This window comes from Pseudorca crassidens, chromosome 6 (genome assembly GCF_039906515.1).
Source record: "Pseudorca crassidens isolate mPseCra1 chromosome 6, mPseCra1.hap1, whole genome shotgun sequence".
Taxonomy (NCBI): domain Eukaryota; kingdom Metazoa; phylum Chordata; class Mammalia; order Artiodactyla; family Delphinidae; genus Pseudorca; species Pseudorca crassidens.
The window spans coordinates 74,399,602-74,420,906 of record NC_090301.1 but is presented as its reverse complement, the minus strand read 5'-3'; the positions used below and the strand labels follow the sequence as shown (position 1 = coordinate 74,420,906).

The 21,305-nt window shown below is 37.3% G+C and overlaps 1 protein-coding gene across 5 annotated transcripts in view; it reads left to right on the top strand.

The window, feature by feature from the left end:
- GPD2 (glycerol-3-phosphate dehydrogenase 2) overlaps nucleotides 1–21,305 on the top strand; it is a 201,097-nt gene that overhangs the window by 133,458 nt on the left and 46,334 nt on the right. For all 5 annotated transcript variants that reach the window (XM_067741881.1, XM_067741880.1, XM_067741879.1 and 2 more), the window contains exons 4-6: nucleotides 258–382; nucleotides 1,881–1,978; nucleotides 2,990–3,153. In XM_067741881.1, the coding sequence (XP_067597982.1) occupies nucleotides 258–382; nucleotides 1,881–1,978; nucleotides 2,990–3,153 (387 nt within the window). The remainder of the gene's footprint in view (nucleotides 1–257; nucleotides 383–1,880; nucleotides 1,979–2,989; nucleotides 3,154–21,305) is intronic.

The window sequence follows — 21,305 nt, the reverse complement described above, 5'->3', positions numbered from 1 at the left end:
GAAATTGCACTGTAATATTTTCTAGCTGTGATTCATTCACAGTTTAATATGCTTCTAGTTCTGGTTTGACTTTTCCCCCAGGAAGAGACTAAAATCTCTTCATTATAATATAGACAGCGTACTGCACTTGGAATACAAATTTATCCATGTTCAGAGTAATTTTTCTTGTGACTGTCTCTACCCTGGAGAAGTGCCTTTAATGAATTACATACAAATTGTGTAATTTAAGAAGTTAATTTGGTTTTCTGGTTACACAGGACTAAAAACAGCCCTTGTAGAAAGAGATGATTTCTCATCAGGGACCAGCAGCAGAAGCACTAAATTGATCCATGGTGGTGTGAGATATCTTCAGAAGGCTATCATGAAGTTGGATATTGAGCAGGTAATTGTGTATGCTAGTTGTTAAACAAAAATTGCGACTGTGCTTTTTTCTACCCAATTAAATCAGGTTTTTTTTTTTTTTATGGCTTTTAACATTCCTTCCTATTGGAAATACCTATTTAGTGTATTCTGCTGGAGTGTCTTTCAGGAGAGGTGTGCCATTTTTTTTCCTGTAGCATTATGTTTATGGGTAATCAGGGGCTTTTTCTACACAGGCATGTCAAAGTAGCAGATTTACAAAATCGCTTTCGGATGTGTGACTTTTTTTTCGTGGTACGCGGGCCTCTCACTGCCGCGGCCTCTCCCGTTGCGGAGCACAAGCTCCGGACGCGCAGGCTCAGCGGCCATGGCTCACGGGCCCAGCCGCTCCGCGGCATGTGGGATCTTCCCGGACCGGGGCACGAACCCGTGTCCCCTGCATCGGCAGGCGGACTCCCAACCACTGCGCCACCAGGGAAGCCCTGGATGTGTTACTTTTAACAATTGTGATTGTTTTGTTTTGTTGTTTTCCCCACCAATGGCCACCAAATTGCTACTTCCCAAGCAGTTTCAAGGACACTGTGTTGTAATACATGAGGAATATTAAACTGATCCTCTTAACTGCAGATGCAATCATACTGCATATTGTCACTGACATATTCTTAAGGAGAAGATGATCTGAGTCATGCTTTTTTTTATGTCACACTCTGTTGTGTCCAGTCTGCCACCATTTGAAAACTGCCAAGGCAGTGTGGAAGATGACATTTCCCAGAGGAGTTAAAAAAAAAAAAAAATCAACTGAACTCCCTATCTGCTTTTCGTACATGAAAAACACAGCAGCACTTACTTGACATTGTCAGTTTTGAATCTGTCCCCTTTTCTTATGTGTCTGTTTAGCATCATGATGGATGTGAAGAAAAGAGCATAGGGTTTAGAATCAGATGACTTGTGATGTGTTTCAGCTTATTTATTTAATTTCTATGAGCCTCGGTTTTTTTCTTTGTAAAATTAGTATTATGATAGTAATGCTGGGCCTTCAGAGAGATGTAATGAGGACTAAAGACAAAAGCTTTTTAATGATAGTCTGTAAAATACTGTGCAACTCTTAAGTATCATCTCTGCTCGGGCTAGTGGAGGCAAGAAGGAAACGTTTAACATGAATCTGAACAATCTGTTATCTCTTACATGAGAAAATATAATGGGGGACTGAGAAAAGGGACAATACAGAGAATGCAAGATAAATTGTTACAATAATCTTGTAACTCAAGTCAGGAAAATATCTTACACCTGGGAACTCTGACAGCATGTTTTTCTCCTATGCAAATACAGTTTAAGGTTTCTAAAAAATCTTTCAGGTTGACAGCATGATGTATTATTAGAAATTTGATTAGGAGGGAGCTATCCTTGCTCAGAGGTAGAGAGGTTTCTGTGTATCAATCAGTTGGCAGGGTGTCTATTTGCCATTTGAAAATATTATGATCTGTTATTGCCAAACTAATTTTCTCTGTTTTGCTTTTCAGTACAGGATGGTAAAAGAAGCCCTTCATGAGCGTGCCAACCTACTAGAAATTGCTCCCCATTTATCAGCTCCGTTGCCTATAATGCTCCCAATTTACAAGTAAGCCTTTTGGTATCATCTGTATACTCTTTGCTTATCTGAGGTCAATAGAACAAAGTTTTAATGAAAATAGTTCCTCAATGTGTATTTCTTAATGTAGTTTTAATTAGTCCTAATCTTTCATCCTTTTAAAATATTTTCCTTTGTTGCATTTTAAAAAGTGTGACTTTTCCTGTATTAGTCTCTGCTGACCCACCTCTAAGGGCTAGCTCTTGAAGGCAAAGGAGGTTGTGTTCTGCACTTATAATTAGTAGTTTTTTACTCCAGTTTCTGAGAGTATATACAGGAGCGACTACATTTGCACTGGGGAACATAAGAGGGTCATTTGCAGACTAAAATGCAGAGCCAGAAAGAATCCTGCTGCAAAATCTGAACTGACATATATCAACTCCAAACCCTAAGCCATTTTGTGTCATTTTAAATTTCCGAGTTAACCAAAACTGAAATTTGGTTTGGAGGTGTCAAATAATCAAAAATTATTAAACCCAATTTTATAAATGTTGTTAGAGCTATCCATCAGGTTGACTTAAGATGGAATACAGGTGGTAGGAAATACAGAATTATGTAACTCTGCTAGCTGCATGAGTCTTGTGGGGCCTGGAAGCAGATTTTATAATTTTTGTCTATATTTTATCATAGATTTCTTAGGACATCTTAAGCCAATGATTCTCTACCCTGGGTGTACATTAGAGTCACTCTGATCTTTGCCCTAGTCTAGTTAAATTGATCCCTAGAAGCACGAGGCCCAGGCATCTATATTTATTTTTGATGCTCCCCAGAAAATCTAATATGCAGTCAGGTCCAGAACCACTGCCTTAGAGATGATCCATTTACTTTTATAATTCAGCTGGGCTGTTGTCAGAACAGGCAGGCCCTTCTCTTGTTTCTTTTGCAGTACACTTCTAGGTGTACTTTGCTTTTCTTAATAAAAAGCGTCTTGTATCTTAAAGTGACATTCTATAATGTTATACTCTGTTTCTAAAGAAACCTTTTCCCCTATTTCTGCTGTAGGTGGTGGCAGTTACCTTACTACTGGGTGGGAATCAAGCTGTATGATCTGGTTGCTGGAAGTAATTGCCTGAAAAGCAGTTACGTCCTCAGCAAATCAAGAGCCCTTGAGCATTTCCCAATGCTCCAGAAGGATAAACTGGTAGGAGCAATTGTCTACTATGATGGTATGTGATTTTTTTTTTTTTTGACAAGATACTTTTCTCCCACTCGTGACCCTTACAGCATATTCTTAACGAGACAGTTTTGCCTCCTAATTAATGTTAATCTTACACAACACACAAACGTACGTGCGCACACTCCACATAGTGTTTTGCTTTTAATATTGCTTGTTTTTGCATATTCCGTTTCTTCTTTGATTTCGACTTTGTATCTCATGGTTGGTTTGGTCCATTTTCCATCATTATGTATTTGGTCACCACCTTCATGCCATTTAATTTGTTATGTTTGCCAGTGAACACTTGCCTTATGAATATATTATAATGTTGAAAGCAGCTGAGGATCTGTTAGGTTTTCTAGATGAAACCTCTATTTTCAAGGGGTTATAAACCTAGAGAAAAATGCCCCTGGGCTGAAATTGACATGTTTGTATTTCGCACAGGGCACAATTCTTGAACATATAATTTATGTGAGAAGGTAGATGAACATTGCATCTGTTAAACGAGTCCCTCAGGTTTTAATGCTTATTTTATTGTTGTTAGATGTTTTCTAACAGTGACATTATCTAGTACCCATTGGCCACGTGTTCAGTGTTCATTCTTTGTGTTTGTGTGTGTGTGTGGACAATACAATTTTGTACACTTTTATTTGAAGGAACTAACCACTTAATATATCTCCAGATGGACCACAATACAATACAAAACAACACAGGAAAAGCCATTTGTGAAGTTTTACTATAGTTTTAAAGGGTGAATGGATTTTAAAAGTAGTCCAAGGATGTCTATTTATAAAGAAATAGCTGGACACAGATAATTATACATGTTCAAAAAGTCTTAGAAATTTTGTGGCACAAAGGCCCAATAGGGTCAGTGAGGTTTTTTTACCCCTACTATGTGATCTTTTGTATTTAGTGTTAGATATCTAAACTCTTAACATGAAGAAGTGTTTTTGTTGTTTTGTTTTTCCAGGAGACTTTGATATTTATACTTCATAACATGGGATATCCTTAAGGCTACCCCTACCTTTTTTTCTTCTTCTCAGTGTTAGGTTTCTGAATTCGTTTAGCTGTCTTTCAGGCTTTCATATATGAATGCAAAATGTGTACGTGCAGATGGGGCAACGGGGATAAACCCAGGAAGATGTGTTAGGAGCAACAATATTAGAAAAATGTTAAGGGTCTTAGACAAACATTAAAAGCTAGAAAATTCACAGTTTACAGTGCCTTCCAGCATCTAAACACCACGGGGTGGGGGGCACTTAACTACTTTTTTGGTGCCCCTGACTGAGCCTACATGTTAAGGGACAATCTTAACTGTGAATATTCTTTCTCTGCTTCAGACCCTTAATGTTAATCCACTGTAGTTTGTTGGGTGACTATATTAAAGAGGTTTTTGATCCAGGAGGAATAAAAAGGCATTCTGCAAATGGCCCCCTGCCCATCCTGACCTGAAAGTGTTTGTGCCCTTTGCCTCTTAGTTTCAATCCCTCCCTTGCAAGCTCTCTCAAGAACTTGGCCATTTTCTCTACCATGTGATATATTGAACACGAACTACTTTTATTTGTTACTTTTATTTTTTTAGCTTGTGCATATCTGAACCTCCTTGAGAGGAATATTAGTGGCTGTCATATCTGAATTTGTGCCATCTGTGTTATGTTGGTTTGATATTGTTATGAATTATAGATTCTTAACAATTCTACATGGAGAAACCAAGGGAAATCTGTGTCATATACTGCAGGAGAAACACTATCCTATTAGAATCAAGAGGAAGAAGAATTTCTTTTATCTAGAATTGGCTTTCATAGCTTGTTACAGGTTGCAAAATTAGGAGTTTAGCTATTGAAAAGTTAAAAATTATTATTTAAAATAATTTCAGTTTGATATTTGAAAATTGATTGTGAAGCCCAAGTCTTGAAAAAGTAAAAATAATTCTAGTCACTGGAAATAATTTCTTTTTAAATCTTGTTCTGAAATGATGCAGGTCCAACTACGTCATGCCTGAGGCAAGACAAAACAACAATGTGAAACAGTGTAGTTCTATGGTTTCACAGCTGTATTCACAGATAGGGCAACTCTTGTTAAAGCTAATGGTGTGATGAACAAATTAAATACCAATATAGAAATAAGGTAGAAAGGAACATATAGTAAAGGAATTAAATGTAATAAATGTGTGCTCAGAGAAAGGAAGGGATGGCTCACCCTTCAACCAGAAAAATAACATTATTATCCTGCTACCAAAGTATTTCAGAGAGGAAAATATACTTCCTAAGCATATACCATTGCAATTGAAGTCTAAACATTGTAATTTGTAAGATAAACATTTCTTGACAACAACAACAGCAACAAATACTCTTCTTCTTAAATAATCATTATGAGAATGTAGTAACAGTCTCCCAAATGATTTCAAAATGCATTTGGGCTACACAAAATAACTTTTTTTAACTTAAAAAAATAATTTATTGAGGTGAAATTTACATAACATAAATTTAACCATTTAAAAGTGAACAGAAATAATAATTTTTATAATTCCCACCTTGGGAGAATCTTGATCATAATGAAAAAGTGGCACAAGTAACTAAATGAACTTTTAAAATCTACAAGAAATTTTGCCAATTAACAACTCTGATTGGTTATCCATCACACAGTTACTTCAGTACCAGTGAAAAATGAAAAAATAATGGTGTGAAAATATAGTCAGACAGACTACTAAACATCACCATTAACATGGAGGGACCAGTGACTGAGTCCATCTTTAAGATTCTTTCAAAACTGAGATGTTAGGTCTGTAAGATATTCCCTCTGAAGTACAAAATGTACAAAGGTCAAAAATTTTTTCTTAATTATTCATGCGAACAGTTTATGCTAAAAAAATAGTGATGATCATTGCATAGGATTAAGGCAAAGTCTTTTCCTCCACAAAAGTCCACAAAGGGAATAAGATAAATTCCACATACATTTTTTTTTACTTTTTACCTTTTTTTTTATTGAGGGATAATTTACATATAACATTATGTTGGTTTCGGGTATACAACATAGTGATTCAATATTTGTGTATATTGCCAAATGATCACCACAGTAAGTCTAGTTAACATCTATCACCATACATCATTACAAACTTGTTTTTCCATATGATGAGGGGTTTTAAGATTTCTTAGCAACTTTCCAATATACCATACAGTATTATTAGCTATAGTCACTATACTGTACATTACATCCCCAGGACTTATTTATCTTATAACTAGAAGTTTATGTCTTTGACCACATACTTTTAAATGTAGTAATTATAGTGGCACTTCTGTGCTTGGCATAGGTACGATCCATTGCCATATTTTGTTAAACTCTGAGAAACAAACTCACATATGTGGAGGAATAACTACCATTTTTTTCAGTATAGACAAAGTAAATGTCAAATTTCTCAGTAAGATCCATTTGAAGTGAAAGTTGGGATAGGAAGTGACGCACTAGGTTATTTTTTCTTCTTATATTCTGTTAGAGAAAGCAATATAGTCGCCTCACTGGTTTTCTGCCTGAGACGTGTCCTAGTATTTCCTCTCTGCTCCTTTCCATATCCTACCAGAGATCCACCAGCTGGACCCTGTCCGTGGCCATTACCACTGATCAGGGGGTCTCCACGTAGAGAGTGTTGTGACTGGTGCAACTCTCCCACGTCAGCAAAAAGTATTTAAGGCACGACAGGCTCGGGTGACTTGGCAGGCTGTGAGGTTATGTGAGCCAGCTGTGGAGGGCGAGCCAGTTTCCTCAGAAACTTACTTGGGCTTCCTCCGTCAACTTTACTTCAATCTCCCTGCTCCCAAAGAAGATCTTTGGTGCCATTCTAGTTGGACTTCAGTCATCCAATCCAGTGCACAGAAAATGAGACATAATTAAAAATCATTAAATATTTAAAACCATTAGATACCCCCATTAAGCTTCTGTAAGATGTAACTGGAGAACAAAATTACAGCTTTAAATTCTTCCTTCTGAGAGTCCAGGCGGTGACAGAGAGAGATGTCTGTTATTTCGTACCCGATGATGCCCTTAAGTATTCCTTATGCACATATGAAAATAGCAACCTACGAGAAATTACATTGGCTTTCCTAGTGTAAATAGAAGTTGGTTACAGCCATGTTTCAAAGGGGGAATTAAAGCCCAGGTTTCACTAGAATATTCATGTTTATTCCAACCTAAAACTCACAGCATACAAATAGATGAATTCAGCTCGTGAGAGAGCAAAGCCAATTTAATCTCTGGCTCCCCTGAGGTAAATGCAGCTCATGGTCCTGCCCCCACCCCCCCCAACCTCAGCTATAATCCCTGGCTCCTGGAAGTAAAAATGCACTGAAGTGAGGAAAATTCTGCAGCAGGATATAATGATCCAAAATGACAGGGACAATAATGACAATGAATTTCATGTCTCCCAGTCATGAGCCGGAGATGCTTGACTAGGCTGACTTATACAATTAAATTGTTACAGGTACAGCAGGAGATGCAGTTAGCTGTGAGCTTTGGGGAATGAGGCCTCTGGCAAAAGGCATATTGTGGAATCCAGACTCTTTTGTTAGGAACAAACTATTATTCCTCTAGGCATGCACCCGCAACCATATACGTCAATAAAAGAAAGCCTGGGTTAAAGACAAGTCTTTTAAGGTGTTGATTTTATCTACTTTGAAAGCTTAAAAAAAAATCAATTACCCAATAACATAAAGGTGATTTTTTTTTTTTTTTAGTCTTATGTTTTCATTTTTGTTTTTCCATTGAGTTCTTGGAACATAAGTCAGATATAAAGATGGTGCCTTTAATCCTCATTTACATTATTCGAAACACAGTTGTTGAACTACAATTGGGTATTATCTACTTTAAATTTGGACAGACACATTAATTTCTTCAGAACAGAAATAGATTGAATACATAACTGAATAGTGTGGACTTACAAACAAAACAGCAGTACCATTATGCAAGTTCGTGTCTGTGTTTCTTAATGCAGTTCTTGTGAGGTTGTTATGGTGATTCTAAAGTGGTTGTGTGAGCAGCCTCCTGGGTTGCACAAGGCCATCCACTGGGGGTAGGAAGAACATATTAGAACTTTTCCTTAGACCTGTTTCTAGCAAATTCCTTAGAAATGTCTGTTTTTACATATGGTTTAAACGTCTATAAGTACAATAGTACAGGTAAGTAATTTATAAATAAATAACCATATTGGAGTTATATGCTGACATTTACTCTACTTCTGTAATACTCAACTTGATTTTTCTTTTTTGAACCACTGGGTTAGTAATTTATCATCATTTTAAGTCTGTGTCCCAGAGAAACTCTTATGTGTGGCAACCAGGAGATATGTACAAAAAGTTTATTGCAGCACTGGGAATAACTTCAAAAAGAGAAATAATTCAAATATCTATCAAGAGACGAATAAGTAACCTATAGTATATTCTCATAATGGAGTAAAATAGAGCATTGAAAGTGAATGAACTAAGCTAAGCTGAACTCATCCTGAGTTCAGTCTTAGAAAAGATATGTTGAAAGTGGCATGATAACTTGTCTCACAGTTGTAAGCATCACAGTCATACTTGGAAACTGCTTTCCAGAGTACCGTAGTGTAGTGGAAGCAGTCAATACTATGGAAGTAGATGACTTAGGATTGCAAACTTTATTGAGTCACATTACACATCTATGAATTTAGGCTTAAAATGTTTTGCTCATGAAGTGTTTTGAGCTTCAAATGAATAATAAATGTAAAATAACTTTATAAGTATAAAATTATTTAAATTTTAATTGTTTTATCTGGGTCAATTTTATGCATATTGTATCGACCATCAGACTTCAACTTTTCACAAAAATGTTCTAAAGCAAAGCATTGGTTCCACAAATGTCCCTTGTATATTTAAAATTTGCAGATTCTTCCAGAAAATTTGCAAAACATTCTCAGGAAAAAGGAAAATATTGTGCATACAAACATGCTTCACATAAGTATATAATGTTTGAAATTTAAGGGTCAAAGAGCACATTTTAAAAGAACTTCCTCTAAAATTATCCACTTCTTAGACATGATTTAAAACCTATTTGTTTTAGTATTTTCCCTGTCCACATGCAGTTTTACACTTATAAATTAAGTGAATAATTTTTATCTTGATTTCCTACTGTCAGCTTTTCCATTGTATTTCTCCTCTTGTTTTCTGTGAGTTACATAAATGAAACTGACATTATTGCTCATATAGCAGGCATATATTTTACCCCCGAATGCTGCCTTTTTGCTATTCAGTGTATCTGGATACCAACAAATGCTAAATGAAGTTTGACATGTACCCCTAAGAAACAAAACTTATAAATTGTGGCTCCAAAGGAAACCTTGAATAAATAGGACACATTTGTGTCCATCCAGGCTAACATCCAACATATGCTTTAGCTTCCTGATGATGAGACAGGGCAAAATAGCCTCTAGGAAAGTTTGCAATTGTTTATTGCTCACTTGACCAGCATGTATTAAATACCAGGCTTTTATTCTCTTATAATTAGTTTTTTTTTTTTTAAGAAAATCAAAAGCATACAAAAGTAGATTTGATCAGGTGTAGTGTATGAGATAGTAATTCACATTGTACTCTGCATATAAAAGCTTAAAAACAGTGCTAAAATTCACCAGTAGAAGGGTATGTAGTGTATATGGTGTTTGAACAAATAGTTCTGGTGGGTTCACAGCAAGATACTTACCTCTCACACTCTTGTTGCTCAGTTGACCCTTTTTAAAAAGATGCAGGATCAAAGGCAAAAGCAAGTGTATCCAAAATCTCCATGCCCTCTTTCCTCCAGTTTATGCCTTCATCCAAAAAATCTTCATGGAATTTCCATTTTCTAAGCACTGTACCTGGTATTAGGGCTAAATGCACTAAGGACAGAGTTCTTAGCTTTCAGGTTTTGAGAGAGTTCACTGCATATATTCCAAATATTGGGCCAAACACATGATCCTTACTTCGAATAATGTTTTGCATTTGTGTAGCAGAGTATGGTTTTCAAAACATTTTTTTCCCATAAATTGTCTTAGTTGATCAAACTCAGCATATACACTGGAATGAGATATCATGATCCCTATTTCCCAGGAGAAGGGGAAGCAAAGTTAAATATCTAGATCAATATTTTGGACATGTGGGGATGTGAAAGTAATTTTTTTCCTTGGCTAAAAAAAAAAAAAAAACTTTAAAGATTATAACATCATGGCTTCTTTCAGCTAGCATTAGGTTTTAAGTCCATTATATACTTTAACAAAAAATAGCCAAATATTGATAGTTCAACAAATTATATGCATTTTTACTAAGACATATGCAGAAGTAATGAGAATAATAAAATGAACTTCCAGTTTCAACACATAAACTCATGGCTTAATTTCATCTATACTCCTATTTGCTACCCTCCAGCCCCCAGATAACAAATATTTCATCCATGGATGTTTTGGTCTGTATCTTTAAAGTTAAGAAGTTTCTTTAAAATACAACCACACTTAAAATGTTTAACAGTAATTCCTTGAGGCCAAATACCTGGTCATGATCACATGTCAACTATAGTGTCGTTACCTTAATTTGCTCCTGATTAAAAAATAAACCCATAAAACAAACAAAATCCTAGTTAAGGTTTATATATACCAATTCATTCTTTTTATAATAGGTTTCCCATCCCTTCCCTTGTTTCCTCATGGTTTTGTTTAACAGTTCCCTCTGTATTTCCCGTACATGTTAGACTTGTCCCATTAATCTGTTGCTGAAAAAAGAAACAACACCCAAACTTAGTGCCTTAAAACATCAATGGACTCTCGCAGAGTTTTGAGGATGGATGGGGTTAGCTGGGTGTTTTTCACCTGGGATCCCTCCTGTCGTTGCAGTGAGTTGGTGGCTGAAGCTGGAGTCTTCTGAAAGCTTTCTTATCTACATGTCTGGCTCCTGGGCTGAGAAGGCTGGAATAGCTGGGGGCTGGTCTTGCATCTCTCTCTCACTGTGGCTTTTCCACACAGCTGGGTTGGACTTTTACATAGACTTCTTATGTGGTGCCTGGCTTACCCCAATGAGTACCAAGAGACCAAGTCTCAAATGCAAGGCTTCTTCTGACCTAGACTTGAAAGTCACACAATGTCATTTCTACCACATGCTGTTAATTAAAGTGAATCACAGGGGCATCCCAGATTTAAGAGACAGGACATTACAAAAGCAAGAAAAATAGGAAGCATAGTTTATTGGAAGGGGAGGAGGTGGGACATCTTTAGTGATAAGTTACAAGGAGGCTGGATCAAATTGTTTTGTCAAAAATATTTTATAGGTGGTGGTGTGAATTTCTATCACAAGTCTTCTTGCCTCTATTTTTAATCAGTCATAATTATTGCCTAGATCAATTTCAGTATGTCATTAGAGGTTAAGAGGTTAAAATGGTACTTCTCTAACTCTGTCATTCCAACTTCATTTATTAGCTGGAATAGTTATAATTTCCCTGTATCGACTCTTTGCCTACCTTGAGGTACATTTTTGTATAAAATTTCTGGATAAATGCTTGATTCTTTCCATTTTTATGCTAGTTTTCAATAATAATGAGTTAGTTTTCTGTTATCCTCCAAATGTGATGAGATTTTTTTGATTATAAGTTAAACTCATGATTTTAAATATATTTGATTTGTGTCAATCTATTAGAGTTACTGATGTTCAAACTACTCTTTTCTGGCCCATGGGCACCATCTCAAATTGGTTCCTGAGCCTTTTTTTTTTTTTTTTTTGCGGTACGCGGGCCTCTCACTGCTGTGGCCTCTCCTGTTGCGGAGCACAGGCTCCGGATGCGCAGGCTCAGCGGCCATGGCTCACGGGCCCAGCCGCTCCGCGGCATGTGGGATCCTCCCGGACTGGGGCACGAACCCGTGTCCCCTGCATCGGCAGGCGGACTCTCAACCACTGCGCCACCAGGGAAGCCCTCCTGGGCCTTTTTGATAAGCTGTTAATGGTCTACGATGACTTCTGTGCTATCTGCTATGACAAGATAATCTAGGTTAATCTTGTAACTTTCCTGACCTAGACCTGGAAGCAGCCATTTCTCCAATAAGCTTTGACTCCTTCCTGTGGGGAACGGTAATGAGACCATAATCTATTTCCTACGGATGTTCATTGCTACTGATTGGTCATTTCTAGGTTTTTCTGTAGAAAGAGTTAAGAAAAGTTTTTTGCTTAAAGAAGAAAAATATGATGAATTCTTAGACATAATTATACTTTAAATTCATGAGTGCATGGCTTTTATTTAATCTCTTCAATCATACCTCCAAAAATATTATTACTGAAACCAGTTTAAGATTTTTGTTTTTTGTTGTTGTTATTATTGTTTTAGAGTATATGCCAATGGGAATATATAGATAAATTACTGTCTTTTAAAGCTACTTTACATAGTGTCTTTCAGTGTGGTTATGCCATCAACTCAGTACATAAAATCATTTTAATTTTGCTTTAGATCTTTAGGGATTTACCTTTTTAAAGCTGGGCTTTTTAAGAAAAATTTATGTAAAATACAGGGCTTCAAAGTCAAAATGAAAACAAAGACTATTCAAATGAGGCTAGCTTCTCTCCCTGTTCACTCCACCACATGTCCTCTTTTTCCTTAAAGATAACATTTTAAAAAATATAATTTTGGCATATCCTTTCATTGTGTGTGCATGTGTATGCATATGTGTATATTTTATGTACACTTTTATTTGCTCCCCCTTCCATTTCTTAGGTAATAGTAATACCTTGCTCTTTTCACCTAATACAATGGGTATTTCATTCCTTAGTAACATGAAGAGCCACAAAGTTTTGAAAAGGTGAATTTAAAAAAAGATCCAGGAACCAAATTTCATAGAGTTAAATTTTATAGTCATGTTAGCTGCTTAGATCAAAATATATGTATTGTCACAGCCTTAGCCATCAATAAACCATATTTTTAAGTTATTTTTCTTTTTACAGGTGAAAATTTATTTTGTTTCTTTGGACACCACAAAACAATGGCATATCTACTAGTTTTACCTGTATAGGGAGATTAAAATTAGGCTGTGAGTCTCAAATGCTATTATTGTCATTATTCTCTGATTTGTTTAAACTTGCTAAAAACCTAGTACATATCATCTGCTTGGGTCGAAAGCCAATCTTCAGACTAAATATTCATGTTAATTATAGTCTTTTAAATAGATGGATCTGTTTTATACCAATACATGAAATTATACACTTCTTAGTAACATTTTATTTTTATATTCTTTATATTAATGGTGAATTAAAAAAAATTTTAGAAATGAAACTAATTAATCACAGTTTACAGTTAAGACTTAAAAGTTTGAGAGATTTTCTACTTTCGTTTTAGAGACATTGGGAAAACAGACTCCCAAGAAATGTTTATCAAAGCTTAAAGTAACTATCCAGTACAGTTGTCTCAAAGTGGTTCTCCTTCAGAAATATAGTCTCTTAGATCATTTTTGGAAAGAAAGGGAGAAGGAAATAATTGCCATTGGAATATGGGGAAATAAATAGGAAATTAAAAAGGTATAGTGATTGGTCTTCAGGAGCTGTTTTTCTTGCTACTTTGTTGTATGACAGTGTAACGCCTCAAGGATCTGTCGGCACAGTCTCCAGGTACCCACTGATCTACCCACTCTAGCATGTTTTCTAGAATTCTTTCAAGGGGTTCAAGAGTCTTTGCACAGATAAACATTTAGAAAAAGGAAGAAAGAGAAAAACAAGAGTCAAATCCATTTTTAATTGCTCTGCACATGACACACAGCGGCTTTCTTAGTGTAACAGAAGGCCAGGCTGGTATCTACCCTCACAAGAAATAGCAGTAATAAAAGCATCTCTTCAATTAAAAACCCCCTATGTTAGTTTCAACTAGAAATTCTACAACCAAGCCCTGGTAACGTAATATAGAAAAACTGAAAAAAGGCATTGGTACATAGTTCTTATAAATGAAACCTTGGTAGATTATATTCTCTGGTGCCAAATAAACCACTATTTTCGAATGTAAATTTCAAACTGGTTTCATTATTACTGTTAATACTTATTCATATCACACTTTACATTAGTAAAACCCTCCTTAGATCATTATATCCACCCACAGAAGATATGAACCACACAATCACTTACTTTAAAACAAACTCAGCTTTGCACATTAAATACACACACACACACAAAACTGACTTCCCACACAACTTGTATAAGTACTGCTTCTCTACTATCCCAAACCAAAGAGGTAGTCTTGCATTCACTGGAAAAGTATTACCAGTGTGTAATTTACTGTCTATTCAGAAGAATAAGTCTTTGATTAGAAAATGATAAAAGAGCACAAGGATTAGATGAGCAGCTGTCAGGTTAAGAACAAGTCAAATAACTTGTACTTTATGTCTTTATGTCAAAGATGATTAATACACAACCCTGAACTGACTTGGGATAGGTAACTCCGAAGCCTCTCAGTAAACCAGAAACTTCCTATTTCCCAGGTGTTTTAAATTCTTCTCATTTTTAACCTGAGAAATACAGTAATGAGTGGGCTTAGGATTTCATGCAGTTTTCCCTTTCCTTACAGAGGACAAATTGTGACTGAAAGTCAGCCGAGAAGAGGCTCCAGAGGGTTCTCTCTCTCTCTCTCTCTCTCTCTCTCTCTCTCTCTCGATAATTTTTTGTGTGCAAAACATTGTACCTCAGTAGTTAACTCAAATCTGTTTTGGCAAAAGAAGGGGTGTAAATACATTATTATTTAAAAAGTAATCTGAATACCCTCAGGATTTACAAATCAGACAAATTCACTACTCTTGTCCCCTTAAGAGAATAATATAAACCCAAATTATCCTTTTCAATAGTTGCCTCTTCAAAAAACATTAAAAAAAAATAAATAACAGTACACGGGGGTTATAAGAAACACGTTTGGTGTAAAGCAAGATTAATATGTATTTTTATCGTTTCCCGCTATCTTCTATTTGTATATTCCTTTTTCTTGTCTCTTTTGGGTAAAACTCATGTCTTCACGATCCTTCAGTATGAATAAAGAGAGAAGAACATTTCGCCACTCAATTATGTCTATTTTTTTAAGTAGCAAAAGATCTTATTTAAAAGGAGCCAAGTATAAACATTATTAACACAAATATAATGAAACAAACATACAATTTAGAGTAATATTTAAAATATTTAAATACCTAGATGCAGTTAAATACCTAATTCTCTGAAGTTTATTTTAATTTGCTACATTTGCTGCTTAACGTAACTTTGGCCCTTTCTCCTCTCCAACCCCGACAAAAGTGAACATCATTAACTTACCCCATACATTTCGATTTAGACTTTTGTCTGAAACTTATCTTCTCCCCCCCACCCTTTTTTTTTTTTCACACATAAAAGCAGTCATTTTTATTTGTGTCTTTCCATTGCAGGTTCCTTATATTTCATGGCAGGAGGGGTGGGTAAACTGAGGTCCCCTTTTTGTTATTCAAGTATCTTCAAGCCTTTGAGCGCATGTGATTGTTTCTGAGGGCCTTCTGTGTGCTGGGTGGCTCTCCGTGATGCCACCCTCCCCCAGTGCTCCCGGGCCATCCGATTGTGAGTAGGTGGTCTTCCCTCACTCTGTGCACATTTTGAGCTACAAATTTCAGACTATTTACTCCTCTTAATTCTGTTTGAATTATGGCATTGTAAGCATTTTTCACAGAAACTGAACTTGAAATTTTAGAGACACCACAGGGGCCTGATCCTGTCAGCTCTTATTGAAATTGTTCTTCCGACTGCAACAGCAGCTACAAAGCAGAGAGCAGTGCCACCCAGAAACGAGGTGAAAGCAAGTCTCAGGAATGCAGAGCAGAACCAGCAAAGTGACAGGAACGTAGAAGGCTACTGAGTAGTAGAGAGCTGGGGAGAAAAAACATGCTCTGATCTCCACCTCTACTACCCGTATTTCATATAGAAATTGTGCCTTGTCTAGCATGGGGCAGAGGCACATGTTAAAACCAGGTGCCATGAACGTTTTCCTAACTCGCAACTCAGAGAGACCTATGGCACTGCGTGTAGGGTAGGCAATCTGAGTGAGAAGATCTCCATCAGCGTGTGAGGGCTGAAGGCGGCCTTGGGGAGGTTCAGTTACCCCAGACCTTCAAATCCATCCTCCAGCTCCACAGGGAGGGACGTTTCCAAGGACTAGAGGAAGCAGCAGCCACTGAAGCACGGAGTGCTTCTCTCCCTTGTCCAGTGGATTGTGACCACTCTCATTGCTTTCAGGTTTCCTTATGTCCAGGATCCTTGTGTCCAAAATAAAACAGGGGTCCTCCAGAAGACTCTGTACCATTGTAGCACTGAGGAGCCCTTGGATCCACCCGGGTGGTCTCTGTATGTACGTTTGATCAATCTATGAAAGGGAAACCGTGAAAAGCCTTATTTTCCATCAATGCATGAGCTGTGAGAGCTTCTGAAGAAATGTTGGAAAATGGCTTATAAGCAGTAGTTGAATTTCAGCCTCATGTTTCTGCTGCTGAAGCTGCTCCTCCCAAAACTGCAGGGCTTCTTTTTTTTTCTGTACGTGGGCCTCTCACTGTTGTGGCCTCTCCCGTTGCGGAGCACAGGCTCCGGACGCGCAGGCTCAGCGGCCATGGCTCACGGGCCCAGCCGCTCCGCGGCATGTGGGATCTTCCCGGACCGGGGCACGAACCCGTGTCCCCTGCATCGGCAGGCGGACTCTCAACCACTGCGCCACCAGGGAAGCCCTGCAGGGCTTCTTGACCAGCCTACGTTTCACCTCATAGCCTTTGAGTCCATCCGGGACTCAGATGGGAAAAACATAACAAACAAACACATTTCCACGTAAACACTGCTGAACTTCCTGATTTCTGATTCTTGGGAAGAAGCTGACTGAATGTTGACATGTGTTACCTCTGAATTGAAGTGTGCCTACTCTAGGTCTAGGCTTAAGCTGTATGATTGTCATGTCTGTGTAGACAGTAAAACTGAGTACCAGCCCTTTCTAAGGTTTTCTTTTCATTAATTCTGACTTTCTTCATCAAGATTGGCCTTAATGTATTAGTCTTGGGATTTGCATAGCAAGTTGAAATAATGTGTAGATTCATATGTTTCTAGTTAGGATAGTATTCTTAGTTTTTTTTTTTCTGCGACTAGCAATTTTATTTATTTATGTATCTATTCAGTAACCATATATTAGCACCATGTAAAAGCCAGGCAACTTGATAGGTCCTGGAGATACACAGAATAATGCAAAATGTTTCTTTTCCTCCAAAAGCTCTTCGGGGAATACAGGCACTGAAATCAATGGTTTGCCAGACATGTGAGAAATTCTACAAGAGGCATATACCTAAGGTGGTTGTGGAGACCTAGAAAAGCTTCCGTAAGGAAGCAATACTTTACCAAATTTTAAGGTGGAGTAGTATAGCTAGGTGAGGTCAGTGAGGGAGGATGTGGAAGGACATTGTGGCCAAAGGCATGAAGGCACACGGAGTACAGGAAGCAGTTGTATAGAATGTGAGCATCACACTCTATGTAGTGTGATGTAGAGGTGTGGAGTGGCAAACAGGGCCAGGATCCTGGAGGATCAGTTATACTATGCTAAGGAGTTAAGTTTGAATTCTGTAGGCAGTGGGCATCAGTGAATGAAAACAGCATCTGATGCAGGGAACTCAGAATCTAGGGACCATATTTGGGTGGTTAATGGGAGAGCCTTGGATGAGATTTTATGCTGATTTGAAGGAACCCAGGCTGAAAGAGAGGTGAAGAGGTAGGAAAAAGAAGGCATAATACATGGAGCAGTATCCGTCTCCTTGCTCACAGTTCCTTGACAACTCCAACTTTCACTGACTAGATTTTCTTATATTTTTGATAGTTGTCTTTGTGGCTTGGCCTTTTTGTTTACTATATACGTCAGCCCTTTCTGGTCTTTTGTTAAATTGTCCTCAGTTTGGAAGTGAGTTAATAAACTAGTGTCAAGTGGTTTACAAATTCTGTTTTAAGAGAAATCTAGATTTTTTAAAACTTGGTAACGTGGGCTTTAAAAAATCCGTAACTGCCCAACTGGCTTATGTCAACATTTTGGAAAGAATATCAGTCTTTAAAGCGGTGTTAGAGATATAAACCCTTTGGGGGAGTGAAGAATGCCTGGTGCATGCTAATTTTGTACTTATCCAGGTGGAAGAGAGAGAGGAATAGCCAAAGCTATAGATAGAACAAAGGGATGTCACCTGCCACCTGGTCTCAGTGTGGGCTTAGCTCTCCTCACTAATTCCGTATCAGAACATCAGTGGTTTAATTATTTATTTCTAACCTGTATCATATTAAGATCTTACTTTGACAAATCGCATTTTGACTTATAGTCTGTGCTTTTGGCGTGTGCTTTAATAGCATTAGCCAACTCTAGACACATACTGAATTCATTATGTACCTTATGTATGTAAGTAGTAATACTTCCTTTTAATGAACATACGTTCACATCAAAGTGCTGTGGGGTTGTTTTACAAAAGCGTCTTTGTGCAGTGCTCCTGAGAAGTTTTGAGACATATGTTAAGTTGAAGAACTAATATGCTGCATTTTAAGTTGTATTTTAATGGAGTAATATATTATAATCTGGCCCCTCAAGGTGAATAGCCTGTTTGGGTCTTTGATTCTTAGGCTTAGGTTTTTAATTAGAATTCAATATTTTTGACATTTAAATTTTTTATTTGTGACCAGGTGAACTTAAAGCTCATAAAGTAAAATTGACTTTGAATTTGTATCCTGAACTATGGTATCGATAAAGGATAGATGAGTGACTCTTTTTCCTATTTTCTATAGGCAGTAAGACGTTCACAGAACCTATTCTTACAGATAGCTATATGTGGCAGCACTAAACCATGGCTAGATCTGCTAAACTGTTTTTTACCCTTAAAATATGGACACCCTTCAATAACCTTTGAGGGCAGGGCTCTCCCAAGGCAGGTTGGTAGAAGCAGAGAAGTGAACCAGGAGCAGGCAGACGTAGCCTGGCTATGAGCAGTCTTCCAAGGGGAGTGGCTAGCAGTCCTAACCACCTGTCTCAGCTGACTTGGCAACCCCAGGACTCATCCCAGTCCTATCAGTGTGCGGGAGACTGATGGTGGGTCTGAGCAGGGAAGCAGTTTTCTCAGTGAAGGGATGCTCCGTGGAGTCAAGTGCATGGCAGCATTTTGGGGATTCTTTGGGAGAAGGGGGAATCTATGGAGGATACTAGGCATCTCCTTGAAATGGAGAGAGAGAGGGGCCAGTACTTGAAGGAAGAGCAAGGCAGAATGTCAGAGCTCTAGTCAAGCAAGCTGAGATGAGAGCAGAGTTCTAGTCCAAGTAGGAACATAAGAGTGCAAGTCCAATATTGGGCAGGGACTCTAATGCTTGGTGTATATGGCAGGAGAGACTGCAGCCTGGTAAACACCAGGGATTCCCTTGTCTAGGGAGGTAACAATTTGTGGGCAGATTCTAATTCTGGAGGGCTGGGACTCCTCGTACATTGTCACGTGCCATCAGGATTAACTCAGGGACTGCTTAGGGCTGAGCCTGCAAATTGAAGGTTGTCAGTAATTACAGCTGGGTGAGTGTACCTTGACCATCTCAGATAGAAACTAGTATGATCTCTCTTTGACATTAACCACTGACTAGCATTTCCAGGAAGACTTTGAGAATTGCTGGGAATATGGGAAAGAAACTCTGCTCGCTGGAGCATGGTATTGTTTTTACTTTTCATTTTAAAACTTTAAAAAGTGAAAACATTACTAATACTTATGGTATGTCCCAGCCTTGTATTTAAGAGTTGAAAGTAAAACTAATAAATGTATTTTCAATTTGGTGGGTCATTGTGTAGCATCTAACTTTATTTTTTTATATTATAAGAAATATTAGCAATGTGAGGGTGTGGTTAGTTTTTGTTCGTTTGTTTTTAGTTAGTGTTTTACGTTGGAGTCTTGCTGCATGTTACCATGCTCCAGAATTTCAGAGACAAAAGGAACATTTTTTGACATTCATTGAAACCTTTTTGGTGAAAAATTTGTTTTAATGGTACTATTTAATTTTAATTTATGTAAGAGTTTATCAGAAATGAGTCCATAGCCTCTGTATTGAATCTTTTCTTGTTTAAACTCTTAAATATTTATTGAGTGCAGATTTCAATCAAACTGTATAGAATATTGGAAGTGTCTTTCTCTAGTACAGGGGCATTGATTAGCTCTATTGTCAGTTTATTTTCCCCCAGAGAGGGAGTTCTAAACAACCATGTTTTATCGGTGTGGAAAGTTTGACAACACGTGGCAGGGTAAAGGAAACTTCACATGAACCAGATTAACTATACATTTGTCATTGGGAGCCCCATAAGAATAATGGTGATGGTGGCAGCAAAAATAATCTTCCTTTCCTTCCCTCCATCTTTCCTCCCTGCTTCTTTCCTTCCTCTTTCCCATTTTAAAGCTTTAATTCCCCACCCCCAGCTTTATTTAGGTATAATTGAAAAATAAAATTGTAAGATATTTAAAAGTATATAATGTGATGATTTGATATACATTGGGAAAGTATTCCCTTCATTGATTTATAAAATTTTAAGTTTTTATTATCAAAGCTTGCAAACATACATGAAGGAAAGTAGGATTTTGAACTGATGTGTACCATCTCCAGCTGTAACAATTATCAACTCACGGGTACTCTTATTTTATCTATTCCCTCCCTCCCTCTCTTTCCCTCCCCTCTCTCTTTTTTTTTTTTCTCCAAGAGCAGAGGTCAAATCCCTACCTGCCTCTTATTTTGTATGCGAGAATGGTTTTTATATTTTTAAATGGTTAAATTTTGTGGCACGAAATTACATAAAATTTAGATTTCAGTGTCCGTAAAATAGAGTTTTATTGGAACACAGCCATGCTAATTCATTTAGGTATTGCCAACAGCAGAGTTGAGTAGGTCAATAGAGATCGAATGGCCTTTACAGAAAAAGTGTGCCATCCCCACACCTAGAACACTTGAAAGCACATTTAACTGATAAGGATTATTCTTTATTTTTTTAATAATTTAAAGCTACCATGCCATTGTTATACCCAACTAAATTAAAGAGAATTTTCAATGTCATCTAATACACTGTCCATATTCAAATTCTATGAGTTGCAGATTGGCCAGCCAGAAGCTGAAGTATCATTGAAGGTTAGAGCAATGA